We start from the raw sequence: 14,537 nt of genomic DNA on the forward strand, positions 1-14,537 counted from the left end.
TCCCTCTCAGTGCACCTTAACACATGACTAGCAATCTGTGAGTGGAATTTAAGAATGTGTTACAGTAGGAGGATCAGTTTAGGTAGGACTGACTTCTTTTAATGTTAGGTTCTGCAGAATGAGTAAAATATACAGAGGATCTTCTCAGTAAAGGTCTGCTTATCTTTCAGAGCCTTCTGATGAAGATTGATGCTTTCCACTATGTTCAGTTGGGTACTGCATATCAGTGAGTTGAATACCATCTCTTTTAAAATATATGCGAATATAAGGCAAATTAAAATGCGAACTCTGTACATGTACATTCTCTTTCTGGATCTGTTGCCTTTTGTTTGCTCTTATGAAAGCTTGTTGCTTTGATGCAGCATTTTAATGGCCACATGTAGTAGGAGTGAAAACCTAATTATATTTTATTGGCAGAGATTAAACTCTTGTTTACACAATTGAATTCCAGGTCTGTGACTTAAGTCAGTGCAGGCAGAACACGCTGGCAAGACTTACTGAAGTTGGATGTTCTCTTTATCTCGCTGTCCCTCACTAAGAAATTGAAACGTGCACAAGTTGCATCAACGGTTTAAAAAAGGAAGCTGGCCTCCCGCCCTGATAAATATGCTTAACTGCCACATTCATTAGTGAAGTTGTGTGGAAAGATCCTTTCTGAGCATAAAAAAACAAAACCCAGTAAGCAGTCAATTAAGAGCTGAGTCAAAAGTTCAGAACATGATGTTCGAAGTGAATGTTTAATCATTTCTTTATTTATCAAAAGTAACTGATTGTAGTTATTGCTTTGCAAAATGCACAAAAATGATGTCCTGTTGTGCATGCATATCTGCCAGTTAGATTGAATAGGTTTTAATTTTGTGAGTAATGCAGGGAGAGGGGGCAGGCAGCAGGTACTAGCTGTGCCATCTTGGAACCAGAGTCTAGTGGAAATTCTCCCCTGGAGAAGCAATTATTGTCATTGTGCCCGGGCTCCACTGACACTTATTCTCCTTTCTGTTGTGTTGCAACTGTCGTGGTATCCCATTACTTTGCCCAGCTGTCTCAACCACATAACCGTCCAATCCAGCTGAATAACTTCTTAAGATACAATACCAAGAACACTGGCTTAGCCGAGGAGAGCTTAAATTCCTTTTGTATCCTATAGACTCACATGGGTTTGGACTCAATTCTTCGTTTAGCCAACTTTCGTTTTGTTAATAACTTTGGTGTGTGTAGATTCTCTGGTTCCTTCTATTAGCTTCATATACCTTGTCCTTTTCAATGTCACTTTTGATACAATTGTAATAAAAGCATTCCAGCTGAAAAACAATGAAATATGAAGCTGCCTTGCATGATTCGGAAGCTACTTTTTGTTGTTTTAAAATTTTTATAAATCTTTATTAAACATTCAACACATATTTACAAAACAATTTGCCATATTACAGTTTATGCATGAACACTACACAAGAAAAAGAAAAATACAACAAAAAATAAATAAAAAGGAAAAGGAAATAAAAAATGACAGTAAGAAGGATAAAATAAACTTCTGATTGTTCTCAAAAAAACTAAGTCTCATTTGTTATTTTTTACACAGTATCATATTATTATATTTTGTTTCCTTAATTTCCTTCAGAGAAATATTCTTTAGTTTGTTGTCTATACATTATATGAAGCTGTCCTGCATGATTCAGAAGCTACTTCAAAAGATGCTTGATAATATTCAGACACTACTGTTTTATGCAGTATTGAAGGATCTTGGGTCAATGCTGAAGCACCTGAAATTTAACACTCCTCATAAAAGAATACAGTGAACCTTTATTAACATGGTGATAAAACCAAGAGGAGCTATGTTGGTTGATTTGCACTTCCAAAGCATATACCTATTATATAACTTTTTGAAAAATGTTGCACAGAATAACCAATCAGAAATGATTCTCAGTGAAGTGAACACAGCTGGCTACCAATTTATAAATGACCTGTGAAAAGTTTAATCTCTGCTTTCTTTGATTCTGGGGCAGCTGAAAGCCCCATGCTGTGATAGAAATAGACTTTCATTCCAGTCTGTCCTTTTTCTCCTTTCTGGCATTTATCTCACTTGAGGTTGACATTCAGTCTTTTAACTTGCTTATAGAGGGCTGAAACCAGTGCCTGATGAAGAGGTCATTGAAATGTATGGCGGGACCCAGCATATTCCATTATACCAGATGAGTGACTTTTACGGCAAGGTACCGTAAGCTTCGTTATTGACCATTTAATAAAATGGGGCTTTGGCTCTTCTTAATAACTGAGAAATCCAATATGCAGGAATTAAGTGAAAATGCCAGTGATTTCTTCCAAGTGTGAAAAGGCAGCACTTGCCAGTTTAAACATACTGTTTCTTCAGGAGCATATGAACAATTTGTCAGGGAGACAGTGAGTCTGGTTGACTTTTGTAAAATAATCTTAAATTTGTTAGCTGACTGGATGACTCCAGATACGACCACCTAGGGAGCACTTTAAGTATTATTACTAGCAATGCTGAATAATTATTCATATTTTTGCATAGTACTTATGCATCTGTTCATCTTTCTTGGGAGTGGTCACCTCTGGGGCTCTGCTATTCCAATGAGTATTCCAGAAGTCTGGGTATCTGTCAGCATATTTATACAAAGCCCCAACAGCCATGGTGTTAATATGGAGATTAGATCTCTTGCATGTTTTTACAACCATTTCAACCCTTCAAATCTAAGTTTGTTGTTGTTTTTCAACACTATTGCAATTTAGTAGCACTGCAGAGGACTAGATGAAGTTGTTCAATGGCCAGATAGGATCTGTAAGCTACCAGATAGCCACCCCAACTCACTGTATAGTGTTCCTTTTCAAAGGACTTAACAGCAACTTATTAAAAGAAAATATTTTTCTCTAGACTTGTAATTTGACGCTCTGCATTTATTCAGAAATAGTGTTACTCTCGGAGACAGTTCAGACACTACGTCACTCTCTGAATCTCTGTGCACAGCTAAATCATGAGCAAATCTCAGGCTTGTGTACTCATTCCTCAAGGTCAATGAGATAGTGCATTCAGATAAACATAGGCTTTTCTGGTGCAAGTGTTGCCTTACGCTCCTTCTCATCATTTTTTATGCATTAAGGTTCACAGATAAAGTAACATTTGAACAATTCCCTAGTTCCAATTTTTGAAATACATTGTCCTTCTCCCACTGGACACGGAGACGTGCAATGCACACCTTTAGAACAGAAGTAATACTTGTATGTAACACATTGGGTTGTACTCAGCAAATTCATCCAAGAAGGACTCCTCCTGTCTTCCCATGTCCCCCTCTCCACAGTTGATCCAGAAGGTTGGAAGGACCCCAGAAGAAGATTTTGGGTAAAGGGGCTCAAGGGGTGTAGAGGAAGTTCCTTTGCATAGGCAGAAGTTTTTCCATTAATGGGGTGACTTGGTTGGATACAATATGTTACATTTCAGTAGAGTCCAGAAGTAGTTTTGTGACAGTAAAACATTTGTGTACACTCCTCAGCTGGATTCCTTCTCATTTGTAGAAGAATGCCAGAAACCTGTCTTTAAGCAGCTGACTTCTGCTAATCTGATCACTTCCCTGGTGCAAGGCAGTGTGCTGAGGATGCATTGAATGGGAAAGAACATGCCCTCCTTGTTCTTCCAGTCTAACCAGACTCCCACCCTCTCAAATACTAGGATTCTGAAAGGATGAGGGAGATCTGACAACTGAGAGAGATGACTGGCAAGAAAGCCCTGATACATTTCAGAGTGGGTCGGTCTATATATTAGAGGATCAAAAATCCCTTTTCCTGACCTGCGCTGGACTAAGTACCCTGTTCCTCACTTCATGAGAGTATGTAATCTCTCATGAATTTTGAGAGGGGGGATGTGTGCCTAAAGGGCATTACATTCATAGCCTACGCGTCGGTAGAGATGTGTAAGCTGTTGTTTGCTGCCAATTGATCTGCAGAACAGCTGCCTTTTCTAGAGAAGTTTTTCTGTTTCTGTGAGGTTCCTTCAACAGTGCAGTCATGTCTTCATGTTTCCTTGCCCTCATTGGGTACAGGTCTGTGGGAAAGGCCGGTAAATGGTGTGTGTATTCATCCATTAACAATTTCCTAAAGGTTGGTACAAATTATTCCTGCATACTAGGAATAATTCAGTTTTATTTCTATCTTCGTGGGAGCAGGGCCTAATATGTGTTTTATATGATCATACTGTACAATCAAAAGATGTACGGTATTCACCATCCTGTAAATTGTAATGTCATAAAAAAATAGCTGTGGAGATATGCTTTAATGGGAGCGATGTTCAGTGAAATCTTAAAAGATAGAGAGCATAGTTGCAGTAGACAGATTTTTGGTGCTTTATATAGCTTTTTGCAAAACAAAAAAACCCAAAACCCATTACATACCATGGTTAAACATGACTTATTTGTCCTTCATGACAGCTCTGTGAGTTAGGAAAGTTTTGAGAGAGAATTGTTTGCTCAGTGGTAGATTAACCATATCTAAAGCAAACACTGTTGTCTCATACACCATGGATATATGATGTGATGACAAAAAAGGGAAATTCTGACCCATGAGGTTTTTTTATAATTGCTTGAAGAAAGAACTAAATTACATTGATTTTTAAAAATACCTTTTAACTACAGTACATTTTTTCTTCGCATTTGGATTGAGTAAGAAACATCTATTCCTATGCAGTATTTGTCTGTTTTTAATCTAAAACCTTGTAGGTGGTGGTCTGCTGGCAGGGAGAATCCCTTCTGTTTTAACAAAGATCATTCTAGCTTCTTTGGCTTCTCCCAACACTTTTTTATTTTCCTGACCTCTTCCTCCATTAAGATAATATGCAGTTACCTTATAGCAGATATTCCATGTTCTGCTATACTTTAAAGTAGCCTCTAGGTCTGCAGTTCCGGCTCCCACTAGTGCAACTATTCATTGGCCTTTCTTATTTAAAATAATTATCTCCCCTCCTGGGGTCCTTTGAACACATTTAAGGCTGCTTATTACATTGTTTTAAAACAAATGTCAGGGTTTCATCAATAAATTAAAAGTATCCGATTAAAATATGGGAAGCATTGGAGATGATACATGTATTAAAAAAACACAAGATATTGGTAGAATAATGTTAGCTTAGCAAGTCAGAAGCCTAAAAAGAAGGAAGGTAGGTCTTGAATGGTCTGATAACATGGTATTGATTAGTTTATTGCTCTAGTGTGTGCATTGACAGTGTACATAAGTCCCTTCCAACCGACAGACCAGAAATAATTTGTTGATGTCATTATAGTTGGAAGGTGAGTTCTGCTGAATTAGGTCTTGACTAGTTAAGGTCATTATGGTGTAGCTGTTTTGCTCAATCAGCAACGATACCAGCCCCCTGGCCATATGGCAGTCAGTATCTGATTTCTGTTTAATAAAAGTGTTTCTTAGCATAATCTGTATTATAAAGCAGATTATTCCTTTAGTCAGATGAAAGGAAAGGTCATATTTCAATAATTTTCAGTTGTTAACAGACTGCCACATACGGCTTTAATTTGTAGTTCAGTCTTGGCTTTTTGTTGTTGTTTTTTTGTACTGTTCAGCTGCTAAAAGAGAACAGATTTTTGTCTGTGTCATTGCTGCCACTTCTAGAGACTCCCATTTTTTTAAAGACTTGAGAAATTGGGAACTACTTCTTGAAATAAACAAATCACCAGGTACAGTAGTATCCTACTATTTACTATACCCTTTTAGTGGCCAGAAAATTTAGTGACCAGACTAGGCACTGGAGGTTCATGATAGCACAGAGTTTGAGATCACTGATATTTTCTCATCTCCTGCATGTCAGTGCAGTTCAATCTGGGGTACTTATATTTATTTTATTTAGCTTGTTTTAATACAGCTACATCCAAATGCTTCAAATAGACTTGGGCTGTATTGCCTCAAAAGATTGGGGAAAATACTTTTTTTTTTTTTTGTTTTGTTCTATACAATAACACATATACATTCCTGACCATTACTAATCTGTCCCCACAATGGTCCTATGCATATCAAAAGCTAACCAATGATTTATCCCTCTATCCAGAGGGATCTACTATGTTTTTTCCATGTCTGGTGGCATGTGAATACCATGCAATAGGTTTATCCCCTTGCATCATGACAAAGCTTTGCTGTACCTATGTGTGTGCAATCTCTCTATAAACCAAGCCTCTGTTCAGTTGCTATAGTGAAATGGTGAACATGTGAGTGCAGTCTGTCCAGTCACCTTTCTGTACAGAAGTGACTATATAAACTGATTATACAGTTAAAAATATATAGGAATCCAAACCCAATCCAATTTTGAATATAATTTGTAGATCATAGGTTAATGGGTCAGTGAAGTTCCTTTAAAGAGGTATATTAATATCAAGGAATGAATCTGTATACATAATTATTTACAATGTTGCACTTTTTAATAACCTGAATGATTTTGTTTCCTGCATGGAATTGTTAATTAATTTACTTTGGTAAATTTGGTAATGTTATTTGTTTTTGTATTCCTTGGTCATATGAAGTTGCTGCTGAAGCAGATTTTGTGTGTGTGTGTGTGTGTGTTATATCCCATCTTTTGAGACCATTAGGTGAACGAAAGGCAGCTCAAGACAGCAGTAAAACAACCTCAACAACATAATAATAGCTTAAAAAAGCAGACATCAACAGATGGGTGTTTCTTTACGTCAGTCCCAAAGCTGAAGGAAAAAGAGGGGGCTTGCTAATCTTTCACAAATCCTGAGAGAATTAGATGCATGCCAGTTAAGTAGCCATGTTCCCAGTGTTGTTTACCAGAATCTCTAAAATCATCTCATACTTGTCTAGTTACAGTAAGTCTCTGACTCCTGTACATGCATGCCACATTTGATTCGTTGCTTTGGAGAGGAAAACCACAGCTGCTGATTCAAAAACTTCAGTAACTCTCTATTATTGTGTTCGCAGAGGGTACGCTGTGTTCAGCTGAAATGTGAGACACTGTCGAACCTCCCACTTCCTATAGAAGTACATTATGTTAAACAGCAGTTTTTATATTGCGTTTCCTCTTTTGGACAGGGTCCATCAATTAAGCAGTTTATGGACATCTTCTCCCTTCCTGAAATGACTCTGCTTTCATCCGTGACTGACTATTTCATCACTCACAATATTGAGTATGACCAAGTTCATCTTTACAAGGATATAAGTGTGAGTACAGCTGTTTTAGGGTATAGGTGAAAACTCTGCCTTTGGCAGTCCCGTATCTTATATGAGAGTTGCGTTGCACAAGCATAATGTATCATTGTCAAATAGTAATAAATAAATAAAGGAGACAAAAAAATCAAGCAATCAATAATTATTATTTTAATTAGCATGAAGTATAGTGAATTTCTATATTGCATTTTCCAGAGGGGCAGCCATGTTATTCTGTTGCAGCAAAAGCATCAGTCTTGTGGTACCTTAAAGACTTAGCATGTTTTATTGGGGCATATGCTTTGGTGGACTGGATTCCACTTCATCTTTAATGTGTCATGACTCTGCTTTGTACATTGCTTTTGTCATTTGTCTTTTTCAGTAATACTCCTAAGCTGCTTTTTTTCAACACCTATAGGAACCTGACCACACAAGCAGAACTCTGCTTATACATCTTTAGCATCACAAATTGCTTTGGACTGTAAATTTAAATATACCCATGTATCAGTGACTTCAGTGGATTCCTGGAAATTACTTATCATTTGGTTTCTCTGTATTGCACACACACACACACACAGAGAGAGAGAGAGAGAGAGAGAGAGAGAGAGAGAGAGAGAGAGAGCCCTCAAAGTCCACTGATACACAGACTGTGTTAGTGCTTTGGGTGCATTTCCTACATCATATGTCAAGTTCCTGACAGTTTTCTCTTTTGATGATTACTTTATAAAGTGGCATATGGTGGTTGATGGTGCTGTATAATACAATACAAGGTTTAAGACTTATGCATAACTACTCGTTGCTGTTTTAGGATGCCATTAAAGATGTCCATGTGAAAGGAATGATGTACAAATGGATTGAAAAGGACATGGGTCAGTTAAGTTCTAAACTTTGATTAAGGTTTTTTTTTGAATAGTAATGAACACTGTCTGGCATCTAATGGCTTTAGATTAATGGTTTTCAACCACCAAACTGAAATTTGCCTAAATGTTTTCTTCTTTTTTGTCATAGTGTTGTGTACTTATACATTATGCTTAGCTTAATCTGTTTCTTGCAGAAAAATATATTCTTCATGGAGATGAAACTTATGCTGTCCTAAATCGACTGGTTAACCATAACAAAAAACTATTTCTTATCACAAACAGTCCTTTTAGCTTTGTGTGAGTATCATCTCTTATGCATCTTGATGAAATGGTTGCTTATGTGCAAATGTTAAATGACAGTAGTAATTGTTCAGTGTAGACCATCTGGATAGCAGCTTTCTTATGTAAACATTTTTAATTGTTGGAAGATAAGATTTTATTATTGTTATAATAACGTGAGGATCTATTTGTGTATTTGATTTGTTACCCTGCTTTCACCATCAGGTGATGGTGGCGTTCAGTTAACAACGTAATCATACCATTGCAAACAAGTATAGCAAGTTTTAGCAAAGAATTGTACACGACTGTGAAACTGGAGAAACTGCATTGCTAGTTCTGTGGTTGCAAAGTTAAATTTGAAAAGTGATTGTAATCATTCCTAGGGGCACAGTTCTGTCCTGGTACATGCACAGGTCTGTTTCGTTGTCCCACCTTGGTATGCATAGGTGCATGTGGACTCAACTCTATGGTCTGTGTGCCTCTGATATTTCCAACCTGCCCTCCCTTTTTGCCTGCTGTGAGTGACTCATGCTATGGATCTGAATTACTGGAACAGCCCAAAGGAAAGGGCTGGCTGGGGATAGAGAAGGTACACACAGGCATCCTGTTTTCTGTAATGTCCTGGTGGTGTGTGGTGCTTCCACAGGTGCCAAAGTGAGAAGCAACTTGGCTCTGATTAGATCTCTGGATACACCCATCTTCATGCAGGGAAGGATTGTGCAATAAAATAGAACATTGTATTCATTATAGGTAACGTAATGAATAGATTAGGGATGCGGGTGGCGCTGTGGGTTAAACCACAGAGCCTAGGGCTTGCCGATCAGAAGTTCGGTGGTTCGAATCCCCGTGACTGGGTGAGCTCCCATTGCTCGGTCCCTGCTCCTGCCAACCTAGCAGTTCAAAAGCACGTCAAAGTGCAAGTAGATAAATAGGTACTGCTCTGGCGGGAAGGCAAATGGCATTTCCATGCGCTGCTCTGGTTCGCCAGAAGCGGCTTAGTCATGCTGGCCACATGACCCGGAAGCTGTACGCCAGCTCCCTCGGCCACTAAAGCGAGATGAGGGCCACAACCCCAGAGTCGGTCACGAGTGGACCTAATGGTCAGGGGTCCTTTAATGAATAGATGGTAGTGGGCCGAAGCCTTTAGATTCTATAGTAAATTCCTTTTTAAAAAAATCAACTCTCCCATAATAGGTGTTTTTTTTAGACTTTGGTAATGGAACATGTTCTCCATCCATGCCTTCGCAGAACTGAAGGTGCTATTCTGTTGTTGTTGTTGTTTGTTGATCTAGGCTGGAAATGACTTGGAGCCATTTATCTCACAAATTAACTACCAAGTGCTTCTCTAAGAAACCTCCGCAGGAGCCCTCAAAATGCTGAAGCCTTCTTTACATGTAATGTGGTGGCAAATGCATGTTTGCCGCTGCATGTGTTATGCAGCAAGTGACACCCGCCCTGGCTCCCTAGCCTAGTTCACGAATGGAGTAGCCAGTATGAACCTTTTAGCTTAAAGGCATGGTTGAGGTCTTGTCAAGCTGAACTCAGAAGCCATGGGAAACTTCAGGCAGGGAAGGATTGGAGAATAAATTGTAATAATAGAAAACAATTTTATTAATTCACAGGGCCCTTAACAACTTGGGGACTACCTTATTCCTTAACTATCCTGTCGGATCACCCAGGTCTTAGGGGTGCTGCTGTTAGTTGACCCTTGTGGCTCTGACACATGGAGTGGAATTCAACATAGGGACAACAAGACTTTTCTCCTGTGGGGCTCTCACACACTCCCTAAGTCTGTTCTGGGTTTTCCTCCAGGACATATTTGGGGGATGCAGGGCAGGGAAGAGGGAGAAGACGGCCCATTGTGCTAGCAGACCTTGTTCTGTGCACATGACGACTTAGTTGAATTCTGCTCTGCCAGTGTGATGTAGTGCTTAAGAGCGGTGGACTTGTAATCTGGGGAACCGGGTTCGCGTCTCCGCTCCTCCACATGCAGCTGCTGGGCGACCTTGGGCCAGTCACACTTCTTGAAGTCTCTCAGCCCCACTCACCTCACAGAGTGTTTGTTGTAGGGGAGGGAGAGAAAGGAGAATGCTAGCCGCTTTGAGACTCCTTCGGGTAGTGATAAAGCGGGATATCAAACCCAAACTCTTCTTCTTGCATCCACCAGAAGTTGTGTGCTCAGAACTGTGGGCCCAGTTCTCTGGAATGCCTCTGAGATCTGAAAGGGGTCTACCCTGTCAAACTTGAGGTGCTTGGTGAACAGTTTTAAAAGCATTTAAAGAAAACTTTGCTGATTTTCATAGTTAATATTTTTCTCTTTTGTAACCTCATTGTACACTACTACATAAACTGCTTAAATAAATAAATTAATAATAAAGTTGCAGAACATTAAGAACAGTGTATGTATTGAAGATAGCCTAATGAACACATGTAAACAGACTGAAGCTTTTTTACTTTTTGACTGCTTCTGAAGCCTAACATAGTACTGAGGACAAAACCCCAACCCTTTCCTGAGCATGGAGAAAGACTCCCTTCTGGGGTCGGTCTGCGTTTTGGAGGTACCCAAGGCAGTATCCAGTACATTTGTTCCATTAATTCCAGGATTTACACTTGCACAATGGAATTATGGCCTCCCCAAAACGTTCTAGACCGTTGGGAAGAACCACCAGAACAATTTTAGAGGGCACAGAGAAGGACAGCAGAGAAGAGTTTCATTGCACACACAAAAATCCTTGCGCTAATGACATTAATTTTATATTATTGCCTTGATTGCTTCTGGAATTCAGAGTAAAGGAAGGAAAAATCATTTTGTCGACCCCATCTTTGTGTAGACGAACAATAAGCCCTAACAAAACTCAGCTCCTGCTGTGCTGTTAGGAAGGCAGGTTAGAATTGTTAGAATTATTTTTTTAAAAGAAAAAATCTTGGCAGATAATCCATGTCTTTCATCAGATCAAAATGAAATCTTTCTCTAGAGTACCATGCACTGGATTAAATGAAATAACCTTTCCCTGTTTTTGTCTGCAGTGATAAAGGAATGAAGCACATGGTTGGCAAGAACTGGCGAGACCTTTTTGACATGGTCATTGTGCAAGCAGATAAGCCGAATTTCTTCACTGATAGACGCAAGTATGTTTTGTGATTGTAGCATACCGGACCTACATATTACATTTAACTTTGCAGCTGTTACACAAAATGGCAACTGCAGATTCGGTGCTTCTCTGCCCCACATCATTAGTTGATGATAAAGGGGGTCAGAGCCAGGAATGTGGAACATCCTGAAGTCAGGCTATGGGCAGGAATCCTGACTGGTGGGGCGAGGGAAGAGAGGAATTAAGTATGCAGTTGCCATGTTTTGACAGCAGCTGTTCATTAGCAGTAGTGGGTTTCCTTTCAAGATGCCAAATTACTTTTTTGCATTTTCAAATTCTGGCGAGATCAACCCAAGCTCCTCCTTCTAAAACTGCTTGTTTGTCAAATTGTTCAGAAATGTATTATGTTAATTCCCTGCCTTTTGCAGAGTATTTGAAGTCTTTAATACTATGTGTAATGCAAGCCATTGACGTCAAGCATCCATGTACAATAAGTCAAATAACTATTTTTAGGACACCTTTTCCTCTGTCCCAGCTGCCATGTGTGTTGAAGTGGTTATATATATTGAGTCCCTAACATCCTAGAAAGCATGCAGTGGCTGTTTTATCTCTTAAAATAGACCATACACTTTCATTATGCAAACTGTTGTGAATAAATGGGCCAATTTCTTTCCTCCTGCTGCTTTCATTAACAAACTTTTGAACAGTTCACATAATAAAACTAATGATGATTTAACACAAAGTGACTTAAGGAATCACTTCTCATTTGTCATGTTACTTCAAGTTTCCATAGCAAGACTCACTCATTTGCAGGCCTGTAACAGCAGTTGTTTGACTTTTGTAGACCCTTCAGGAAAATGGATGAAAAAGGTTCACTTCACTGGGATAAAATAAGCAAACTGGAAAAGGGGAAAATTTACAAACAGGTAAGACTACTTAACAGTATCTTATCACTTCATGGCTTAGCTTAAGGATACTAGAATTTTTTTGAGTCACTTTGAAGTATGTGAGCAAGCATGAAAAAGGTATTTGCTACTCTTCTTCAAAAGCTATAATTTTATACTTTTTCATAGCGTCTTTATTTCCATTTTCTTAGAATCTCCCATTCTTAGAACTGTGGTGCAAATATGTCATAAGATAAAAGCTGAGGTGGATAATTACCCTTCTGAAGTCATAAACATACTTGTCCTGTTCTTTTGAAATTATTTCATCCCATTGTTTCTGAAGGAAAACAGTCGAGCAAGATTTTGTTTTCCTGTTTTAATATGTAGGCGAGGTAGTCTTGTTCACAGGTAGACTAGGAGTTAGCAGGGCTTTGAAAAATCTTTTGAGGAAGGCTAGAAGATTATTGAGCAGTAGAAGATACCACGAAAAATTGTTAGTAACCCACTTTATGTGATTCGCAGTTGAGCTCTCTAAAATTCAGAAATGGTTCTGAGGCAGTGCTGTGATCAAATCAGGCCTTCAGAATTATAATGTCAAAGTATTTCGGACATAACAGTATGGTGCCAATTGGACAATGGCTGTAGCATCATCCAAAACAAACATAATATGGCTAAATATCTTCAGGATTTGTTAATAGAATGCTGTCTGGACGAGACTAGGAAGATGAGGAAGGCTCTGTATATTCATACCATATGTGACCTAAAACATGGGTAAAAGTGTCCCAGCAGGGAAATCATTTTGACCCGCAGTTTCCTAGTTGTGTTTTTCCCAGATGTCTTTATTACCAGACTCTTGTCTTAGAATCCAATATGTTAAAACCTTCCCAGCACAAACATTTGAATGGTTGTCATAGTTAGGGAGATGATTATTGGTGTGTGCGTATGTGGTTGACAACAAATTCCCACTGAAAATAACACATTTCTCCATTCTTACTAGGCATGCCAATGTTGGGAAAGTTTCCTAAAGTTGGAATTGGGTTGATCTTTTAAACAGCAAAAAATGTCATTCATTCATCCTGCGTGAATTTGAATGTGATGGGTTGGGATTGACGTCAGTGATGATGGAAGTCTAGTTCTGGTCATGCCAGGATTCATTAGGATGCATGAGTAATAGTGGAGGGAACCCAGTAGCCTGTGTTTTGCTGCTAGGATATCTGAGGACAGATCTGCCTTACAGCCCAGTCAAAACATACAGAAGTTGGGTCAATGGGGAGAAGCTTAGGAACAGATAATGGTCACTGCAAAAAAGTAAGTGTACCTTTATAAGATAGCCTGTGTCCCACTTTGAGGGAGCTGGGAGTAGCATATTGAAATTGTGCCTAGACTATCTTGAAATTAATGTTCAGCATGTAGCAAATCACTAACACGAATCATGACTTAGCTATGCTTTAAAGCAGACCCATTTAAAGTAATGGGGCCGAAATTAATCATTACTAACATCAGTCCCATTGCTTTCGGGATACAACCCCTTTTTGTTTGTAGTTTTTCAACTGTAGTTTTGGAGTAGCAGTCGTACAAAGCTACCGTGAGGCTAAAATCAGATAATAACTTAACTCACCGCACACTTAGGGATCAGTTAGTCTATAAATGTAGGAATGGTTCCTTGAATACAAACAACGTGCAAGATATGAATTTGTAGGAATGATGGGATTATAAATCTAGCGTTCCAAAGTCACCATTTCCCCTAATTTGACAAAGTTCCCGTGGGAACTCCTTAAGCTTTTACCCATGGATGGTTTTTTTTAATAAGCGGCTTATTCTGAACAAATATTTTCTCTTTGTTTCCTTGGCTCTGTAGAAAAATCAAAGTAGTGAGAGACTTATTTTTTTGACCTTTTCAAGACCGGCACACACTGTTTTTCTTTACAGGAAGAAACCAGATATTTAAGTTTATTCTCACATTCTTTTGTTCCTCTTATGTTTCAAGGGCAATCTGTTTGATTTTCTGCGGCTAACAGGCTGGCGTGGGTCCAAGGTCCTTTATTTTGGTGACCATTTGTACAGCGACCTTGCAGTAAGTACTCCAGCCCCACTTGGAATTTTATCTCAGTGCTACTTAGTGGCCTCTGCTTGCTACCAAAATCCAAGGACAGCTTCGTTCTTCAGTATTGTTGCTCTGGGATATATTTGTGGAAGACACTCACACTATGGCTTTGATTCTTGTTCAGCATGATCAACTCCCATTGCATAGGTGGTTC

At 38.9% G+C, this 14,537-nt stretch overlaps 1 protein-coding gene across 1 annotated transcript in view; it reads left to right on the forward strand.

Moving 5' to 3' along the window:
* NT5DC2 (5'-nucleotidase domain containing 2) overlaps positions 1 to 14,537 on the forward strand; it is a 31,001-nt gene that overhangs the window by 9,675 nt on the left and 6,789 nt on the right. Inside the window, exons 4-11 of the mRNA XM_083429437.1 lie at positions 171 to 226; positions 2,111 to 2,204; positions 7,051 to 7,179; positions 7,973 to 8,033; positions 8,219 to 8,321; positions 11,331 to 11,432; positions 12,240 to 12,321; positions 14,267 to 14,353. Of these exons, the coding sequence (XP_083285563.1) occupies positions 171 to 226; positions 2,111 to 2,204; positions 7,051 to 7,179; positions 7,973 to 8,033; positions 8,219 to 8,321; positions 11,331 to 11,432; positions 12,240 to 12,321; positions 14,267 to 14,353 (714 nt within the window). The remainder of the gene's footprint in view (positions 1 to 170; positions 227 to 2,110; positions 2,205 to 7,050; positions 7,180 to 7,972; positions 8,034 to 8,218; positions 8,322 to 11,330; positions 11,433 to 12,239; positions 12,322 to 14,266; positions 14,354 to 14,537) is intronic.

This window comes from Podarcis tiliguerta, assembly GCF_965153285.1.
Source record: "Podarcis tiliguerta genome assembly, chromosome: 2".
In the NCBI taxonomy this organism is placed as follows: domain Eukaryota; kingdom Metazoa; phylum Chordata; class Lepidosauria; order Squamata; family Lacertidae; genus Podarcis; species Podarcis tiliguerta.